This window comes from Diabrotica virgifera, chromosome 7 (genome assembly GCF_917563875.1).
Source record: "Diabrotica virgifera virgifera chromosome 7, PGI_DIABVI_V3a".
Classification (NCBI taxonomy): domain Eukaryota; kingdom Metazoa; phylum Arthropoda; class Insecta; order Coleoptera; family Chrysomelidae; genus Diabrotica; species Diabrotica virgifera.
In genome coordinates, this window is record NC_065449.1 from 251,389,068 (window position 1) to 251,411,071 (window position 22,004).

The following is a 22,004-nucleotide window of genomic DNA, read 5'->3' on the forward strand; positions in this document are numbered from 1 at the left end:
TGTCTATCATCTGCAAAGAGTTCTTCAACATAGTTTTTCCATGTCTTCAACTGTTCTTCTAGTTCTGTTATTATGTTTCCGTTGACATTATACAGGATATTTGGCTGCTTACGTTTTTGTGTACCTGCAAGTCCTTTCACTTTTTTTATGTACATTAAAAATATCATGTTTTGCCTGCAATTGCTCTATTTCTTCACATTTTCTTTTATAAAAATCTTCCTTTGCTATTCTGATTTCTGTTTTGATTTTTGATAACAAGACTGTAGTAGAAGGCTATCTCAGTATTTTGATATTAGATCTCCAAAGGCTTACTAGTCAAGTAATTTATGTCTTTCCCTGTGTGTAATGATACATGTACATCTATACTAAAAGCTATTTTGAAACATCTGTTCTTTTTGGTTACTGAGTTTCTATATTAAGTGTTTTGTTTCAGCTGGTTGGTGGCGAATTCGATATGGAACTTAACTTCGTCATTCAAGATGCTCAGAACATTAGACATATGCTAGAATTACTCGACCATTGCCCTCCAAATCTACAGGTAAGTGCTTTGAATCTAATCCAAAACTTTTGTTAAGTAATAAAATATAAGTTATTGCATTCCTGCTAACCCGATATGAACATATTATCTTCTATAGGGGAAACCTATAGAACAGCTAAACCAGTTCAAATATCTAGCTGTAGACTTATCAAGTTATCATGACCCAGCCAGAGATCTAAGAGGACAAATAAATAAGGCCGCAGTCATGTCCGGATGTTTGAGAGATGTGGTCTGGAATAACCCATATATGAGAATGGACAGCAAAGTTAAAATTTATAAAACTTGCATCAGACCTGTTATGACCTATGGCATTGAATCAAGAGAAGACAACCATAAAACCAAAAGCATGCTACGAATAGCCGAAATGAAGACACTACGAGCAGTAGCGGGGAAGACAAGAAGGGATAGAATACGAAAAAACATCATCAGCGAACAATGTGGCGTGCAAGATGTAGTCAGATGGGGTAGACAAAGACGAAGAGGAAGGTTTAATCATGTAAAAAGAATGGAGGAGCAGAGACTACCTAAAATTGCGCTAGAAGGAAAACCAGGTGGCAAGCGTCCACTGGTTATACCACCAAAAAGATGGAAAGATAGCTGGCAGTCTACCTCTCAAGAAATAATTCAACGTCGGAATTAACAGATCAGCAGATCTACAACAAGTATAAGAAGAAGATCTTCTATCATATGTGCACCTCTGGTTAATTAAAAGAAAGCATTTGATCGAGTACAGCATGCTAAGATAATGAAAATACTAACAGAAGCAGGAATTAACAACCAAGATCTGAAAATAATTAGAAACCTTTACTTGAATCAAACCTATCTTAAAGTTGAAGATGAACACACCGAATATGTGAAAATCATACGTGGAGTGGGACAGGGCTGTATCGTATGTCCTCTAATCTTCTATCTCTACTCTGAAAGAATATTTGTCACAGAAGAGGTACTCAGAAAAATGAAGAAGAACCGATACTGGCCATTATCAAATCTCGAAAGTTACAATACTTCGGATACATTATTCGAAATGAATCCAGACATGCCCAGTTATTTGTTAAAACACTATTTACCAGAATATATTTATTTAGAACACTAAATACAACGATAACTAGTTGGTGGACAACGTCTCTGATCTAACCACGTCGATATCTGAATAATGAATAATCTCTTCTTTACTTTCTCCGTATCTATAAATAAATCGTAATTGTTTTGTTATGATTGACTACACCTGAATGTGACCATGAATTCCTAATAGTAACATAATTGCTGACTTCAGTGTTTTCAAAATGAGTGGCCTACATTGCAAAAAATGTCACCCATTTACGTAATGTAAACAATACATGTAAATAATATTTGTTTAAGACTTTTTAAAAATTAAATCTATATGGATTACTCTTATTATGCTGTACAGAAGCACATCCTGGTTAAAGAACCTCAGAACCTGGTTGAACACAAAAACAACAACTGCGCTGATGCAGATAACATAAAGATTGACATTATGTCGTCAACATTCGTCACGGAGAAGAACATCAAGAAGAAGTTTAGCTCTTTAGTTACAACTATTTCTCTACAGCTTTCGGTCAGTTAAACAACAATAAAATATTTTTCAATGCCGTATTTTCTTTGAGATTTTCTATATTTTAACGGAAAGCTTATATCTTACAAGAAAAGCTGTCAAAGTTTTTAACCGCTATAATGGCTATTTGTATAACAAGGGAGGAAAGTGCTACTTTTCCTCCTGAGAATGAAGTTTACTGCCCGACGCGTAGCGGAGGGCAGTAATCATTCAAGGGAGGAAAAGGCAGTTTACTCCCATGTTATACATATGGTTTTTCCACCTTCCTCAAATAACAAGTAATTTTTTCATTTTTACTTAATTTATTTATGTAACTAACCAACAAAATTTATTAAAACTAAAACTAACAAGTAGGTACAATATAACTGTCAACTGTCAAATATAAGTCAAATTATTAATGTAAACATTGTTAAATCAGAATAACAATTTACTGTTGTTTACCATTCTGCAAAATACAGAGTGTTTTTAAATAAACGTTGAAATGTATAAATACTTACGTAATAGAAAGTAGATATTGTACAGGGCGTCAATAAGTTATATTTCATGAATGAAATACCATGACGTCACTTTTACTTTTCCTCCCTAGGGAGGAAAAATATTTTCCTCCCTAGGGAGGAAAAGTACGACTTTGCTCCCTACAATCAGGACCGGAAAAGTATACTTTCGGTAGAGGTAGGTGGAAATAGCTATTTGTATAACAAGGGAGGAAAGTGCTACTTTTCCTCTCGAGAATGAAGTTTACTGCCCGACGCGTAGCGGAGGGCAGTAATCATTCAAGGGAGGAAAAGGCACTTTACCTCCCTTTTTTTTAGTGTTTTTAAATAAACGTTAGTGTTTTTAAATAAACGTTAAAATGTATATAGATACTTACGTAATAGAAAATAGATATTGTACAGGGCGTCAATAAATTATATTTCATGAATGGAATACTATGACGTCACTTTTACTTTTCCTCCCTAGGGAGGAAAAATATTTTCCTCCTTAGGGAGGAAAAATACAACTTTGCTCCCTACAATCAGGTCCGGAAAAGTATACTTTCGGTAGAGGTAGGTGGAAAAAATTTTTACACACCTAACTAAAAGTGTTGTAAAATAAAAAGTTAATTTTAAGAATCAAAGTCATCTTCTCTTAAGATTTCTAAACAATGCCGGAATTGAGCACTTCTTTGTGGATGAAAGCCGTATTCAATTTTCTTACTCTTTAACCACATCCAGTAACCATCCCTTTGTTTACACGACAAACACGCCTTGGTAGTATATATTTATCGATAATAATCAAGCTAACAATATCAAATAGCACCCTGTTACGTATAAATGCTGCAGTAGCTATTTCTTAGTCAAACATTTCCACTTTCTGACCGCAAACACCGAAATCCATAATATCGGATTAAGGTTTGAGGAGGGTTTCTTAAACATATATTGACGTAGAGTTTTGAACTTATCATTTCTGTCTGAGTGAATCTATTGATTTACTTAAATTTATGGAGGGATGTTTCTCAATAAACAAAACATGACAGTTTATTATATTATGTTTGCACCGGGCTGTTTCTCTAATTATGTTATCATGTCAAACTTAAATAGTTATATGGGTTACTTATGTTTTTATTTATACAAAGCCACGTCAATCATGAAAGGTTATCAGTGGATATTGAGTGATTACAATACAAGTTAGTAGTAAGATTATTACTCCATTAAAATGTTACATTTTTTAAGCCGTACCTGTCATTTGTTAGAGGAGTCAATTTTATTTCTTTAATGTATAGGGGGGATCAGTAGAAGCTTAAGTTCAAGTTTTTGGGGTCGCCACCCTTGTCCCCCGGCCGCCATCTTGGAAATGGTGTGCAAAGGGGTTTGGCGCTATATCTCGTAAACTACCAACCCTACGTTAAATCGAATTAAACATAAAATGTAGAAAATTAAATTTTCTACAATTTTATTTGTATTACTTTTTATCGTCAAGTGACCAACAAAAAAGATATAAACAAAAATATGTAAAAAAATTTTAAGAAGTTTCCTTTTGGAGGTTATAACTTTTTTTCAGTTGATTTTAAAATAAAATAACATTATAGCAATTTTGTAGAGGGTTTTTCAGCCAACAATTTTCACTATAAAGTTGTGTAATTCTTTTTATTTATATAGGTTTTACAGCGCTCCAAACTTGACCAGATTCTCGAATGCTCATAGGGATATAATAATAACAAAAGTTAGGCTTACTTTTCTATCTATATATATTTTTTATTCATACAATTTATTATGATTTTAACATTCCTATGCTATTATTAATCTCTTTTTGACCTTTCTTCCCACTATAAAACTTGTAACTCTAAGCATATATAGAAAAGGCCCAAGAAGTTGTTTGAGGACAAATTCGCCGGTTCAGAAGAATAATAACGCAACCGCATATTGCAATGTTCTTAAGAAGAGCAAAAAACGAATTTTTGATATCAAAATCATAAAGTATGATCAAAATTAGTCATTCACCACACCGTGGTCAAGATCTCGAGATATAAGCGTTTTTTTTGGGAGTGCCGCTTGTTTATGAAGTAATATAACTTTTTTCCTGTTGTATATTTTGACTTAAAATTTTCCAAAAAACTTCTACATGAATTATATTTTACTGTTGTGTTGGTTAGCATTATAAACTAAAAAGTTTGTCACTCAACTTTTTTAAGTAAATATGAAACTGACGAAATATGATGACAAAATGTTTAAAAACCAACAACCCCTTTTTTAATGTGTTTAAATATTTAGTGCGAATTCCATTCTTATCTACATTCTTCAAAGATTCCACAGTAAAATTTTCAAAAGGAAATATTTACAGGGACCAAAGATACAGCGAGGTAAATTTGAAAAATCATCAAAATTGATTTTCGGCATTTTTGTATAAAATTTGATTTTTGAACATGTTCCACCAAATCTAGATAAAAATAAACTTCATATTCGGATTCGGCGACCTCGAAAACATAAAAATAGACCAAAATTGGTCATTCACTTTAAATTTGATTTTCGTGGTAGGCATAACGATTGCTGCCGCTCGACTAATATAGATAGAAAAGTATTTTTTTTTATTGTATTCCTATGAGAATTCGAGAATCTGGTCAAGATTGGAGCGTTGTAAAACCTAGATAATAAATAAAATTAAACAACGTTATAGCGAAAATTCTTCATTGAAAAATCCTCTACAAAATCGCTATGATGTTATTTTATTGTGAAATGAACGGAAAAAAAGTTATAACCTCCAAAAGGAAACTTCTTACAAAATTTTCTCATATTTTTATTTATAACTTTGTTGTTGGTCGCTTGACGATAAAAAGTAATAAAAATAAAATTGTAGAAAATTTAATTTGCTACATTTATGTGTAATTAAATTTTCTGTAGGATTGCTAGTTTAGAAGATACAGCGCGAAAGCCATTTGCACCCCTTTTTCCAATATGGCGACCGGGGGACAAGGGTGGCGACCCCAAAAACTTGAACTTAAGCTTCTACTGAACCCCCCTACACATTAAAAAAATAAAATTGGCTCCTCTAAGAAATGCAACCTAAATGTAACATTTTAATGGACTATACAGGGTGAGGCAGATAAAGGGCCTATTAGAAATATCTCAAAAACTAAAGCTAAGACAATCTTGAAAATTGGAATACAGGGGTTTTGAGGTATGAACTATTTAATGAAAATATTTTCTTCTCTTTGCTACTTCCGGTTATACCGGAAGTTGATTGTAACTTCGTTTTTTTTAATGGGACACCCTGTATATTTTTACATTTTTTGATTCTTCTCGATTTCTTCTTTCTTAAAATATAAGGTTTTTTAATATTATACAGGGTAGGTTATAAGATAATTACGTTTTCTTATTAATTTCGTAGTAACATTAACACCCTGTAGGATTGTAGTAGATTGGTATAATAAACTCTATTAATGTTCAAATGATTTTTAATATAGTTTACTATTGTTAAGAGTTATTGGTAAAGTTAAACTTTTCATTTTAGTATACAGGGTTGGTCGAAACTCGGAATGAGTATTTTCTGAGTTTTCTTAAATGGAACACCCTGTATTTTAGTATTGTAATGAAATGTTATTTTATGGTACTTTTTAATTTCTTAAGCATTCCCTATACCTAACTTCTTTAATTTGTGAGTAATTGGTGAATAAAGCCAAACATTAATTGCAACACAAAATAGGTGAAATTGTATTAGGTTGGCCGTGAAAATATTCAGTCACAAATAATTTTTTGGAAATAAATACATATTAATCTATACTGATACTTAAAATTGCCAATAGTGGTTGAGGTATCAAAATACCATCGAAGTTAAGATTGTTGGTGCGATTAACAATTAAGCACAAACTAAAGCAGTTAGGTATAGGGAATGCTTAAGAAGTAAAAAGTACCATGAAATATCATTTCATTACAATACTAAAATATAGGGTATTCCATTTAAGAAAACTCAGAAAATACTCATTCCGAGTTTCGACCCACCCTGTATACTAAAATTAAAAATTTAGCTACACTAATAATTGTTAACAATAGTAGACTATATTAAAAATCATTTGAACATAAATAGAGTTTATTATGTCAAACTACTACAATCCTACAGGGTGGGAATATTGCTACGAAATTAATAAGAAAACGTAATTATCTTTTAACCTACCCTGTATATTATTACAAAACCTTATATTTTAAGAAAGAAGAAATCGAGGAGAATCCAAAAGTGTAAAAATATACAGGGTGTCCCATTTAAAAAAAAACGAAGTTATAAGCAACTTCCGGTATAACCGGAAGTACCAAATAGATGAAAATATTTTCATTAAATAGATCAGTCTTCAAAACCCCCCTATTCCAATTTTCATAATTCAATTGTCTTTAGTTCTCGAGATATTTCTAATAGGCCCTTTATCTGCCTCACCCTATATACAAATGTATAACAAAAATGTAAATAAGTTTCTACACATTCATATAGAAACTTCGCCGAAAACTTTGTAAGCGTTAAGATGTTTTATTTTTTGCATGAAAACTAAGCGTCGCATGAAAAAAAAGGAAGATAGATTTTTTGTCACAAATTGAAAGAAAAATTCAAGAAAGATTTTTAATTTGAAATATTTCAGTGGCGTACCATTTTTATCTTCTAAAAATTTCAGCCTATTACCCGTACGCGCGCCAATGGTGAATATAAAATTCTTAATTGTGTGTCAAAACATGCGCAATAACTATGTCTTAAAACCCACCAAATTTCATTTGCACACCTCAACTGGTTTTAGAGCAATAAATAAATCGTCAATTTGTAATAAAAATTTTGACACCCCGTATATCGGAAACAAATGAAAATCGAATAACAACATATGAGTTATTTTTGATTATTTTTACGTATGTTAAACAGTCATAAAGTTTGGAGCGTTCCTCCCCACTCACCCTGTATAACCTTAGAAAAATAAATGTTAAGGTCGCGGCATATTATCATGCACGAATCGTTTCCAGCACGTAACGTAGTTTCCGAAAAACCTGATTTTACAAAGAGGTGTCTTATACGATACGTTCCAGACAGTGTAAATTGTTCATATTTTTTTTTATTTAAATTTATGTAAATAAATTTAAATAAATTCATTTTTTTTTTGGTAAAATTGTGGCTTATTTCCCATTTAAAATAGTTCATTAAATTTATGTGTCTCGCCAGCAATGGCCATTGACACAAACAATATTGGTTATACAATAATTAATTACAATAAGGACTTAAAACTAATTATTATAACGTTTCTAAATCTTAAATAACATTAGGTAAAAATTATGGAGAAAAAAAAATTGGATATACAATTTATTTATTTATTTTATTTAGCGTATGGCATAAGTCTATCACAGAATATATTTAGATTTATGCATTATACAATGCATCACAAACAGATGTCCAATTTTTTTATATATTCGATTGACCCTTCGGTTGCCATTACAAAGTCTATAGGGTCGCCTGTGTATGCTCTGCGTGGGCAGTCCTGAACAATGTGACTGATCGTCTGTCTTGCAGCGCCGCAGTCACAAGAAGGCGAGGGGAGTTTACCCCATCTGTGGAGGGAGTCGGCGCATCTTCCACAGTTTGTTCGAATTCGATTAAGGGCTGCCCAAATCTTACGGGGACGTTCAAATTCGCCAGGTTTCCCTATGATGTCCGGTAGACTATGGTAATGCGGATCTGTCCTACTTTCCCAATCTTCTCTCCATCGGGTATTTAAGTCAAAGTTGGATTGCTGCAGCGCTTGAGCAGATTGTAGAGGGGGTAACCTGGATCGGAGACGGTTTCCAAGAATATCGGGGATGTCGTTGTGGACTAGAAGCTGGCGACTGTCCATTATTTTGTTATATTCTTTAACCAATGCATGTTCGCGGCGTAGGTTGGGTGGTGCTATATTACTAAGGGTAGGTAGCCACATTGTAGGGGTGGGCTTAATTGTGCCTGTTATCATACGCATAGTACGGTTTAGTTGGGTGTCGACCAGGTGGGTATGCCTGCTATTTAGCCACACTGGAGCACAGTATTCTGCCACCGGATATATCAGGCCAAGAGCAGAGGATCTTAATGTTGATGCTGTGGACCCCCATGTAGTGCCGCAGAGTTTCTGTATTATATTGTTGCGTGTTTTCAATTTTGCTGCTGTTTTCGTCAGGTGTTCTCTGAATGTGAGCGTTCTGTCTAGAGTAACCCCACGGTATTTCGGGTATTTATTGTGTTTTAACAGCTTGTTATTAAAATACACTCGCAATTCTCTGTTTGCCAACTTGTTGTTTAGATGAAAAGCTGATACTTCAGTTTTTGTAGTACTTGGCTGTAGTCTCCATTTCTTAAGGTATTCGCTGAGGATGGATAAGTCATTCGTGAGAGTGATTTCTGTAGTTTCTAAAGATTGGTGGCTTGTTGCAAGGGTCCAGTCGTCAGCATATCCAAACTTCCGAGATTCGGTTTCAGGCATGTCAGCAATATAGAGGCTGAAAAGTAAAGGGGCAAGGACAGAACCCTGTGGAAGACCATTGTTAAGTTTCATCTGTCTACTCGTCTCCTTTCCCATTATAACCTGGAAGGCTCTGTTGGTCAGCATGTTGTCAATGAGGTTAATTATCTTTCTGCAGGGGATAATGCGGGCCAGTTTATATATTAATCCCTGTCTCCAAACAGTATCATATGCTGCTGTTAGATCTATAAATACTGTTGCTGTCTTTTGTTTCTTTTGAAAACTAGCTTCTATAAAAGTTGTCAATGACAGCACTTGGTCCGTACAGCTTCGATGAGGGCGGAAGCCAGCTTGTTCAATGGGGACATTTTCTAGTATCCTGTGACTAATTCTGTTGAGGAGAAGCTTTTCTAATAGTTTATATACCATGCTGAGTAGAGCTATGGGGCGGTAGTTTTCTGGCTTATCGTTTGATTTGCCCGGTTTCGGAATTGCAATTATCTTTGTTCGCTTAAGTGAGAAAGGAATGTTACCTGACTGAAGTATATCATTAAAGAACATTGCAAGCCACTGTTTCGTGTATGCACCACTGTGTATCAAGAACTCTGGATGGATACCATCAAAGCCAGGTGCTTTACCTGATTTCATTTCTTTCAGCGTATGTGTGATTTCAGAAATAAGTATTCTTGCTGAATATTCGGAGTTCGTTCTGTTCATTTGTTTTAATGCCCTTAAGTCTCTTTTCACGTTGGTAGTATGTGTTCGATCTCGTGGAGCTCTGGATAGAGATACTATATGGGAGGCAACCTTGTTAGGAGACATTTTAGACTCTCTGGATTCCAGCTGGTTAGCTCCTCCAATTTTCCGCAACAAGGACCATGCCTGCCGGCTTGATTTTTTGAAGTCAAGGTTTTCGACAGTCTTTATCCATTTTTGGCGTCTAGCTGTATCGATGTTGTGTAAAAGCTCATCGGCTATTTCTCGGTCACCACTTTCGAGAAACTTCGTGTATAAGTCTTCACATGTTTCAGTCCATCCAGGCACATATTCTTTGCGATACCCCCTAGGGATGGTTTTCTTGGCAGTGCTTATTACTGCGCCCACAAACCTCTCATAATGTTTGCTGGTTGGAGGGACCCAGCTCAAGGTCCGGTCTAGTTGTTCAGAGAACTTCTTCCAGTTTGCTTTTCTAAGATTCCACCTGGGTCGAGGATATGATCTAATTATTGGAATTGATATTCCGATGGTGATAAGCACCGGACGATGTTGAGTATGTGGGAAGTCTGCAAGGACACTTCTCGCAGTTGTTAGTGGTCTGTCATTGGTATCTTTTGAGACAAAACATAGGTCTGGGTTATATTCTTTTCTCCATGCAGCTGATTTAAATGTTCCTCTGTCTTTGGCATCAAAAACTAGGTATGTGTTTTGCTCTTCGGACCATTCTACTAGTGCCTCCCCATTTTCATCATTCGTGGTGTACTTCCACATTTCGTGGTGGCTGTTGAAGTCGCCGATGTATATAGTAGTATGTGGATGAGTCTTTAGCACTTCTGGGTTCCATGTAGTGGCTGGAGGTTTGTATATGTTAACTACGGTAATATCTCCAATCTTGGTGACTACTTCATGTATATTATTTTCATTGGAAGCAGAAAGTAGGAAACCATTTTCTATATTGCAGCGAATGTAGGTTGCGACGCCGTAATGTTTATCATAGGTGGCTCCCAGTAAATCGTAGCCAGGTATCTTTCCCCTTAAATCAAGCTGGACTTTGTCTTCAGTATGGGTCTCTTGTATGGCAACCAGGTCAATGTCGTTATCGTGTAGGATTTTTTGCAACACTTGGCATTTTGCCTGGCTTATGCCCTCGATGTTAAGGTGACAGACTCGGATACACGGTCCGAGATCTCTAGTCAGTTGGTTCTGAGAAGAACCTTTATTTGTTCCCATCGTATGTTTACGTATAGATAAGATTTCTGTTTGTGATCTGTGATGTTGGCAGGATATTGTTTTTGTTTTTCGTTCGTCTGCCGCCAAATTTTTGCTAGTTCATTTAGCGTTACCCAGGGTGCACCACATGGAGGCGAACTAGCATTACACCCCTGGATATACAATCATTGGATACTATAGAGACGTACAACTAATTATCAAATTGCTTCGGTCTTCTTGGGATACTTCGGACGTTGTTTAGTCATAGTAGCAGTTGCATATGAACTAGTAAGATTACTGGAAGAATTGGATCCAGACATGGTGTGGCTAACAGTGGGGGAACATTGATTTAAGTTGTTACTCATGTAGTCAAAAGTAACTTGAATTTGTTTATATTAACGCTTTGGATGTCTGGAAATAAGTGATAACCTTGGATAAATCACTGCAATACTGGTTGCCTAACCGTTGGCGTCCGTTGGGACGGGATAGCAACAGTGAAAAACTATTGACAGTTTGACACTGAATGGGTTTAAATTGGAAGATTATTAAGTAAAACATCTCTTACTGACTGAAGTTACAGCTTGTTCTTGATGATTAACACGTAACACAATTGTTATTAGTCACTATTTGAGCGAAAACTAATTTGAATAACTAGAACGATCTCCAGAAAGGTTACATTTAACTGATGTCGGTTCAAGGAATGTAGTTCTAAATGCAAATTGTGCTATGTTGCTGTTGTGGGTCAACGACCGATTAAAATAGAGACAAACTGAGATATCGAAGTATCAAAAATATCAAGAAACTGAATTTTCTTCCTTAGTCGGTCGTCCATTTTGGACATTAGTGAAAAAAATATGCAAGAAAATTAGTAGGAAGAAAAAAAAACGAAGCGAAAGAAGGAAATATTAAAAATATGAAAACGAGTATTTCACAACAAAATAGAACAGATAAAGGGTGATGGAGAAATCTCGGGAACAGAAATAATAAGAAAGGGGTGATTTACACCCCACAACATAAAACTTTGGTAAACAAAAAGCAAAAAGCTACCAAAAATACACCTTTCTCCAATATTAAGTTCCTGGAAGGAGTAATAAAAAAGGGCAAAAAACACAACGACAGACTATTACAACTTGTGTTCTTCCTCTTTATATGCAATTGTGCTTCTTGATTGGCGGATTGATACCTGTATGGCAGGTTGTTACTTCATCTTTTGCGCGATCTGCTGTTACTTCTTCTGCTGAGTAGGTGTTGGCATTTGTAAAATACATAACAAACGAAGAGAATCTGATTAATATAAAAATAACTGTATTGTTAAAGTAGCCTAATAATCTAACCTTTGTTCTTAATCTTTAACGTGATGCAGGTATTGTGATGTCATGAAGCTCTTAGCTGATTTTTCCAATGTCCTCCATTTCTCTCCATGGACCCTCCAATATAGCCTATATTTGTGTTCTTAGTCTTTTATTTATCGAAAATGAATAACCATTTTTAATTTCTTTGCAACACGAAACTACAGCCGCATCATTATTCCAGTTCAATCAGAGAGTGCAGCAAGCACCTCTACCGGTTTCGCAACTCATTAGTCTCTCATCAGGAGGCACATATGCTGCTCTTTCTGGCCCAACTAGGACAAACCCCGCCGTGCACTCACGGATTGCAACGAACGAAATGGCAGCGATGCCCTAGTGGCAATTGCTAGCAAAAAACTAAGTTTTCAATCTAATAGCACATAAAACAACATCCAAAAATGTTAATTCTACATCCTACCAGATTAAAAACAATGGGAACCTTCTCTGGTAACACCTCCGAGGCTTGTACAATTTGCAAGTCATAACGGATGCTGAGACTAAGGAAAATGAGAGAATTTTACAATTTATAATTCACGTCCCATCTGCTCAGCGCGGCAAAGTTCCAACGAGAATGATTCCCTTTGTACTCCAATCAGAGTAAACATGTAAATCAAAAATGAATAACCATTTTTAATTTCGTTGCAACACGAAACTACAGCCGCATCATTATTCCAGTCCAATCAGAGAGTGCAGCAAGCACCTCTACCGGTTTCGAAACTTATTAGTCTCTCATCAGGAGGCACATATGCTGCTCTCTCTCTCTGACCCAACTAGGACAAACCCCGTCGTGCAGTCACGGATTCTCTCTCTCTCATGTCGTTTCCCCATTACTGAGGATCGTGATTTCTTCCAATATTCCTAACAATGTTTCTCCATTGGTCTCTATCTTCAGCTGCTCTAAGAGCTTCGCAGAATGAGTTTCCAGCTGAATGCTTTATTTGGTCAGACCATTTAGTTGGTGATCATCCTCTTGATCTTCTCCCGGAACATTTCCAGAAATAATTAATCTATCCAGTCACGGATTGCAACGAACGAAGTGACAGGGATGCCCTAGCGGCAACTGCTAGCAAAATACTAAGTTTTCAGTCTAGTAGCACATAAAGCAACATCCAAAAATGTTACTCTATATCCTGCCAGATTGAAAAGAATGGGGACCTTCTCGGAGGTGTTGCCAGAGAAGATTCCCATTGTTTTCAATCTGGTGGGATGAAGAGTAACATTTTTGGATGTTGTTTTATGTGCTATTAGATTGAAAATTTAGTTTTTTTTTTCTTTTATTTATGTTTAGCTGGTTCAGTATAGATTTATTGGTGCTTCAGGTTATCCACAGTATTCTTAGTACATATTCGTCTCCTGCAGTACATCTTATAATTTTTTCATCTTTCTCCCTATGGATCCAGTAATATAACAGCAACAAGCAAAACCGTTTGATCCAAAATAAAAGTCCGATTCAGCGAAAATACTATTTGGAAACGCCACTGAGCACATCAGGTGTATTATTGGCAATGTGCGAGAATTTGTTAGACACTTCCGATCGATCGATTTTTCTGACCCGTTCGTTAAATCCTTTTTGTGCGGAGGAAAATTTCCAAAGAACATTTGTCTGAATATGTCTCTGCTAAAAAAGATTGGTTTGGTAACCAATGTCTGTGGTTCGCTCCTTTTGTAAAACAGAAAAGACGTATTCATTCACGAAATTCGAATAAGTAGAGGTTTTAAATTGGAATCTATTTCAGGCATTAATTAGAACTTTGAACGATAAGGTTGTAATAAACATAAAACACTAATCAGTGAAAAACGTTATGGAATTTTTATGTTTTTGAAGTCATTCTGTGACACGTTTTTCGCTATTATTAGCTCATCAGATAGAACTTGCTGGTAAAGACGGAGTAAGCAGATGCACTTGTCAGTGAATTACAGCAAGGTTTTCTATTAATCACCGATATCCGCGAGGATAGTCTCTTTACTACGTCTTTGCCAGGAAGTCCTGTCCGAGGAGCTAATAATAGTGAAACACGTTTCACAGAATGGCAGATAGACGAGGTGTAAATATTTCTAGTACATCTTACATTCAATTACGAAAATTATTTCAAAAAGCATTAAAATATTCTACAGTTTTTACGGGTTTTACAAACACATAAGAGGATATCAAAGATAGATTGACTTTTGAAACATTTCTTCGTCACTGGTGATATTTTAAATCTCTTTTTCTTGTTGTCCCTTCTATGTTCAGTTTTTCTATCTATCTTTCTCTGACAGATATAATTATCAGATAGTTTTTCTTATTATTTTAGAGGATTAGAGACTATTTTTATATTTTCACATTATTTTTGTCATGACTCAAGAGGTCTAATTGTCGATAACTAATATACAGGGTATGCCAAAAGAAGCAGGAAAGTCGAAAATTTGGCGAATCGAACATCGGATCGAAAAACTGAAAAAAAATATATTTAATATTTTTGAAAGATCTATCGAATGTCAGTGTTTCATTAATAATTGTCCATATATAAACTGGAGAAACCTTAGAACAAAATACGAAAATTTAACCTAAAACACTTAAATAAAATGTGGTTCCTTACTGAGTTACAGGGTGTTTTATCTAAAAATTTAAAAACTATTTTTGCTCAGCATTTTAAAATTATTCGACGTATCCTTTTCATACTTGGCAGGAAGTATAGGTACTATACAAACTACTAAATTATGTTAAACAAACGTTTCTGGCTATTACCAGATGCGTACGACGGGGGAAGTGAATGGTTGACCTTTTCCAAATTCTACGCCACTGGCGAAATTGCTATTTTAGTTCAATTTTTGGATTCTCCAATACTTTCTATGAAAATAATATACTCTTCATTCGTAGCGATAAAGTCATTAGTTTTCGCGATCTTTGAAGTTAAAAATGAAACGACACGGTTATTTTGATTAATGTATTGTGTCGCTTCATTTTTAATTTCAAATATCTCGAAAACTAATCATTTTATCGTTACGAATGAAGGGTAAATTATTTACATAAAAAGTATTGCAAAATCAAAAAATTACACTAAAATAGCAATTTCGTCAGTGGCGCAGAATTTGGGAAGAGTCAACCAGCCACTATCTCCTATCGTACGCCTCTGGTAGTAGCTAGAAACGTTTATTTATCTTAATTTAGTAGGGTGTACAGTACCTACACTTTCTGCCAAGTATGATAAGGATGCGCCAAATAGTTTTAAAGTACTAGGTACAAATAATTTTTAAATTTTAATCATATGAATCATATCATAAATTAATCAAAATAACTTGCCGTTTCATATTTAACTTCAATAATATCTCAACTAATGACTTTATCGTTACCAATAAAGAGTACATTATTTACGTAGAAAGTATTGGAAAATCTAGAAATGGCACTTAAATAGTAATTCCTCCAGTGGCGTAGAATTTGAGAAGGGTCAACCATTCCCTAAACCTGTCGTACGCCTCTGGTAGTAGCTAGAAACGTTTGTTTATCATAATTTAGTAGGGTGTCTAGTAGTCGCACTTTCTGCTAAGTATGAAAAGGATACGTCAAATAGTTTTAAAATTCTGAGCAAAATTATTTTTTAAATTTTTAGATAAAACACCCTGTAACTCAATAAGGAACCACATTTTGTTTAAGTGTTTTAGGTTAAATCTTCGTATTTTGTGCTAAGGTTTCTCCAGTTACTATATGGACATTTATTAATGAAACACCCTGTATAAAAACACTTTGTAATTTGTTTTCTAAATCTCTGATTATATTTCCGTGTATGTCATTAAGTATACTGATCTGGTTTTATTTGGATTCAAAAACCTAATGGACATCAAAAATCAAACTATGGAAACAATATGGCTATCATTAATTTTTTTATTTGGTAAAACAGGATCTTTTTTACGTCATATGGATTTTTTTAGTTTGTTTTGTTGTTTTTACGGAATTGTATATCATTATTTTCGTATTTTTCTGGCCACAATATATCCCTTTAAAAAGATTTATCTTCCCTTCACTTATTCCGGTCCGCTTTCATAAGATCTGTTTAGAAGACACTGCAATAAATAATATGTAAGCAATTTCCGTAGCTACAATAAATAATAATTCTCAACGTTTCTTCTGCTATTCAGTTCAATTTCCAAGTTATAAACCTTCATTGTTACCCCAGGGACACAGGATTATTGTACAGTATATCATTGAGGATGTCTCTCCTCCGTTTTCAACACGAAAGCAGTTTTTGCACATGCGATGATTAAAATTTTTTTAGGAAACGAAGACTTTAATTAATTTCATTGTACGTTTTTGGAAAGAAAGCCAAAACTTTATTTATTGTTTTATACTTTGCTAAAAAACTAGCTCTTTATTGCAAAAGTTTCAGTGCAATTTTTATTTCACTGTCATCCTACTAATTGAATTAAGTATGATATAAATTGAACTTATATAGCTAATTAATTTAAATCACGAGCAGTGGAATCTTATATATAAAAATCTATTGCTGTGCGTTAGTCTCGCTAAAACTCGAGAATGTGTGGACCGATTTGGCTAATTTTGATGTTGAATTATTTGTGGAAGTTCAGGGAAGGTTTATACGGTTTTATATTGTCATTTTAGTAGCCACCAAAATTTTTACAGCTATATGTATAAAATGCTCTTTTTACAGTGTTTGTTGCCATACTCCTCCGAAACGACTTGACCGATTTTTATGAAAGTTTGCAAGTGTACTCGACCGGACCGGGAGTAGGTTGTTATCTATATTTCATACCCGTGCGTCTTAAGGGGGCTTGCCACCCTTATATTTATTTCTATTTTTTCAGACAAACTCTTTTTTTTTATTTCATATGATGTGGAACGTAAAGATACATACAACCCTAAATTTTCACTTTTCTATCACTAACCATTATTTTTTAATGGCCATTTAAATATTTTACATCTATATAAACAAAAGAAAGTCGTGACAGTTACCAAGACATAACTCGAGAATGACTGAATAGATTTTTATGAAATTTTCCACGTATATTTGACCGGACCGAGAATAGGTTGTTATGTATTTTTCATATCCGTACGTCGTAACGGGGGCTGCCCCCTAAAATATTTTTTTATTTTTTCGGTCAAACTGTTTTTTCTTAATTTTGTGTGATGTGGAAGGCAAAGGTAAATACAAACCTAAATTTTCACTTTTCTATCTTCGACCGTTATTTTTTAATAGCCATCTAAAATTTTGCATCTTATATATAAAAATCTATTGCTGTGCGTTAGTCTCGCTAAAACTCGAGAATGTGTGGACCGATTTGGCTAATTTTGATGTTGAATTATTTGTGGAAGTTCAGGGAAGGTTTATACGGTTTTATATTGTCATTTTAGTAGCCACCAAAATTTTTACAGCTATATGTATAAAATGCTCTTTTTACAGTGTTTGTTGCCATACTCCTCCGAAACGACTCGACCGATTTTTATGAAATTTGGCAGCTTTGTTCGACCGGACTTGGAGTAGGTTTATGCCTATATTTTATACCTCTACGTCATAAGGGGGTTGCGTGTGACGTCATAACTCTCACAATAATGACGTGAAAAATACGAAATTTATTCGGTGTACTCCTTGCCGAATTCCGAACAGAACCTTACTTAATTTTTTTTTCTAGCTCAATCGGTGTCCAAAATACAATATCTTAAGCCTTAGAAATATTCTGAGGACAGAAGAAGAACGAGCAACAAATTTCATCGAAGAAAAGTGAAACTGTTTAACTTTTGGACTTAATTTGGGCAAAATATGAATTTCTTAATTTTTCGAAACTTTCAAAAAATATCTCTACCGAACTTTTCTGACGAACGGCAAGCAGAAGGAAAGTTCTGAGCACACGAAAAGAACAAGCAGCAAATTATAAAATTTTATTAATTTTAATTAATTTTGTTTCATTTTATTAAATTTTTATTATTTTTATTAGATGCTATTTATTTTTTTTAATTTTATTATTTTTTTAAATTTATTTATTATTTTTATTTAAGTTTATTCAGTTTTATTTATTTTTATTAACTTTTATTCAATTTTATGAAATTTTGTTTCATTTTATTTAATGATATTTAATTTTAATTTTATATATTTTTATTTTATTTTGATTAATCAACACCTACATAGTTGGACAACCCCGAACCCAATTATAAATACAGGGTTGTTTGAATGTAAATAAAATAAAGCTGTTATATTCATTATAAGAAAAACAAATTTAAGATTGCAACTGTTGCACTGCAAACTTTTTCTAACTAAACTTTATTACTTCAAACATTATGTGTAATTCATTAAAAATAATAATAAAAACTCATTCACATCGAGCATTTTTTGTTTATTAATTACGAATTCCTTTTGTTTATTTTAAGTTTATTGTTTACAAAAGTTTGTTTTTATCTATTGAGGCAGAACGAAGTCTGCCGGGTCAGCTAGTAAAGTATAAAATGGTAAATATGAAGGAACAATATGACAGTTCATAAATTGTCATCTGAACAAAAAAAAAAAAGAATGTGTGTACTTTGTACGCACGTAAGAAGTTATACTTCTATTACAGTAGAGCGTCGATTATCCGAACGTCGATTATCCGAACGACAGCTTATCCGAACTCTCAACTTGTCACCTAACCATTAGTAATATTCACCAAGTGTTAGTAATTAATGCTTAAAAAATGTTTATTCTGTTGCAAAGACTGTACTTTTCTGTTTAATAATTATTGTCCTATTTGTCATTAAAGATACACATATCAGAGTAAGTATGTAGGTATGTAAATATATGGCTTTCATTCACCTGTGGATAAAAATATGTAGGGCTCTATCAATACAGTCCGATTATCCGAAAAAAACGATTTTCCGAACACCCCTGTCCCCCAATTAGTTCGGATAATCGACGCTCTACTGTATATGATTTCAACGAAATCAATATACTTTAAACAGTTTCTCTACTACTTTCCAAACATTTTTATTTAAAACAATATCACAAATTAAAAAAAAAATAGAAGAATAAAATACACACAAACACATTGAAAAATGCCACAAATGATTTCTGAACAATAATTGTTGCCAAAAATTTTAATTAAATACGTATTTTCTGAAAAAAATTATATAATAATATACTTACAATCATAAAATCTAAAAAAAAAATAAAAAAATGATATAACTTGCTTTGGGCTTGAACCTACTTCCCACGTATCCCGCCGTACGAGAGTCGAAGCGATTTCAAACTGCACCACCTTCGCGTATACGTCATGTGGGAATATACACAAACTGAACCAGTTTTTGACATTTTGTTTATATGAATTTTTATTAGTTTGATTTTTGTCGAATTAAAATACAACAATATAGAGAGTAAGAAAACGATACATTAGATGAAAATTTGTAGAAAGTTTGTTCGTAGTCAGATTATGTAAATTAAAGCATTGCCTACTAGGGGATAGCATAGCAAGTACTAGGTAAGTACATTATTTTTTTTACATTTTCCAAATAGGTATGAAGATAATTTTTTATTGGAATACAACTGAAACATTTAGAATTGCGTACCTGTGGCTTTTCAAAACTATTTAAAAAGTCACTATAATTATAAATTTGATTTTATTTCTGTCCTCACAACAATAAAAACTAATATATTATATAACATTTTTGTTTACCGATAACCTCCATATTGAACAATTATTGACAGATCATTTCAACACCCAATCAGAGCCCGTATAAAGACTAATATCAAACTGTCGGTGTGCGCATGCGCGCAGATCAATATAAATTCACCCTCAATCTCAATCGCGCCTAAAGAAGTATAACTTCGAAAAAAGAATGTGTGTGTACTTTGTACGGACGTAAGAAGTTATACTTCTATTATATGATTTCAAAGAAATCAATATACTTTAAACAGTTCAGTTATATTTTATTTAAATATTAAACTAATTTTAATACTTACTACTTTCCAAAAATTTTTATTAAAACAATACCTACCAAAAATTTAAAAAATTAAAGAATAAAACACACGCAAACACATTGAAACATGAAACAAAGAAATGATTTCTGAACAATTGTTGAGAAAATTTTAACTAAATACGTATTTTCTGAAAAAAAAATATAATAAATATATCTACTTACAATCATAAAATGTATAATAAAAATAAAAAAAAAATAAAAATTTGCATTGGGAATTGAACCTGCGTCTATCAGGTTGTTAGATTATTTTGAACTCACCCCACGCAGAATTTAACTACCGAGACACGTGAATGAAGTGGGAAGATATAGCATCTAAACGTTTTAAAATTTTTTGACAGTTGCTTATTCTCTTAGTTTATTCAAATAAGTTTGATTCTTGTGGAATTAAAATACAACGAAATATAGACTAAAAAAGCAATGTATTAGATGGAGATTTTTGTTGGTAAATCAAAGCATTACCTAGGTACAGTAAGAAAAATGAAATAATACCCATGAACGAACATATAAAACACGCTGTATTTTCCTGTCACGGTGTCACACAAAAAATTGGCCAGCACAAGTACATGTAATAATTATTGTTACGTGTACTTGCACTGGACAATTTTCTTTGTGACACGGTGACAGGAAAATACAGCGTGTTTTATATGTTCGTTCATGGGTATTCTTTCATTTTTCCGAGTGTAGGTAAGTAGCTAGGTTAGCTAGGTAGGTACATTTTCCAAATATGTAGGTATTTAATTTGTAATTTTTTATTACAATACTGAAACATTTACAATAAGGTACGTACCTGTTGCTTTTAAAAACTATTTAAAAAGTCACTACAATAATTATAAACTTGCTTTTTGTCTCTGTCCTCACAACTATAAAAACTAATATACACGACATTTGTTTATGCATAATATCCATTTGAACAAATATTGACCGATGATTTTAACACCCAATCAGATCCCGTATATCGTTTGAGCGACTAAAACCATACTGTCGGTGTGCGCATGTGCCCGGCAAAATAAAAATTCACCCTTGTGCCTAAAGAAATATAACTTCAAAAGTTACTTACCCTTTTTGTCGAAATATGTCAATTATTGGAGGTAGAACTTCAATTTCGACGCTTAATTGTGGGTATGAAATCGGCGAGGCGCGCTTCGCTTATCATCACGACGCTAAGGCACGATTCTACCGCGCTTACCTGTAGATGTGCTCTTCAGGATATATTGTGAAGGTCTGCTGTCGTGTAATGACTTATTGCAAAGATATGCTCTTTTCGTAGGGACAAAACCACTTCTTACTCGGTGGTCCAGGAATCGTGTGAGATGTATTTCGACGAATGGGTGTGTGACCAAAATTTAAGGAATAGATTACATGAAGCTGGCCTGCAGCCATACGTCCATTGAGGTTCTCATATTACGTCATGGAAATCGTGAACTTGTATTATTCAGAGATGATGCTACGTTTTGGCTCTATCCTGATTCACTAAGAATGAGAGTTTAAAGAAGATATGGTCGACAAAAGTGACTCAGGCGTGTACAGGGTGTTCGTTCGTATAGTGGTCTATAAGTTATGATGGGGCTGGAATAATTTTTCGTCATCAAACTATTGCCGTTTTTGAAGTCATACTTCTTTAGGCACGAGGGTGAACTTTTTTTTATTTTACTGAGCGTATGCGCACACCGACAGTATGGTTATTGGGTGTTAAAATCATCTGTCAATAATTGTTCGGAAATTATGGATAAACAAATGTGTATATTAGTTTT

The 22,004-nt window shown here is 33.9% G+C and overlaps 1 protein-coding gene across 1 annotated transcript in view; it reads left to right on the plus strand.

Moving 5' to 3' along the window:
• The window catches only part of LOC126888405 (neurobeachin), a 2,163,879-nt gene that overhangs the window by 1,083,615 nt on the left and 1,058,260 nt on the right, over positions 1-22,004 (plus strand). The window contains exon 2 of the mRNA XM_050656648.1: positions 434-538. Within this exon, the coding sequence (XP_050512605.1) occupies positions 434-538 (105 nt within the window). The remainder of the gene's footprint in view (positions 1-433; positions 539-22,004) is intronic.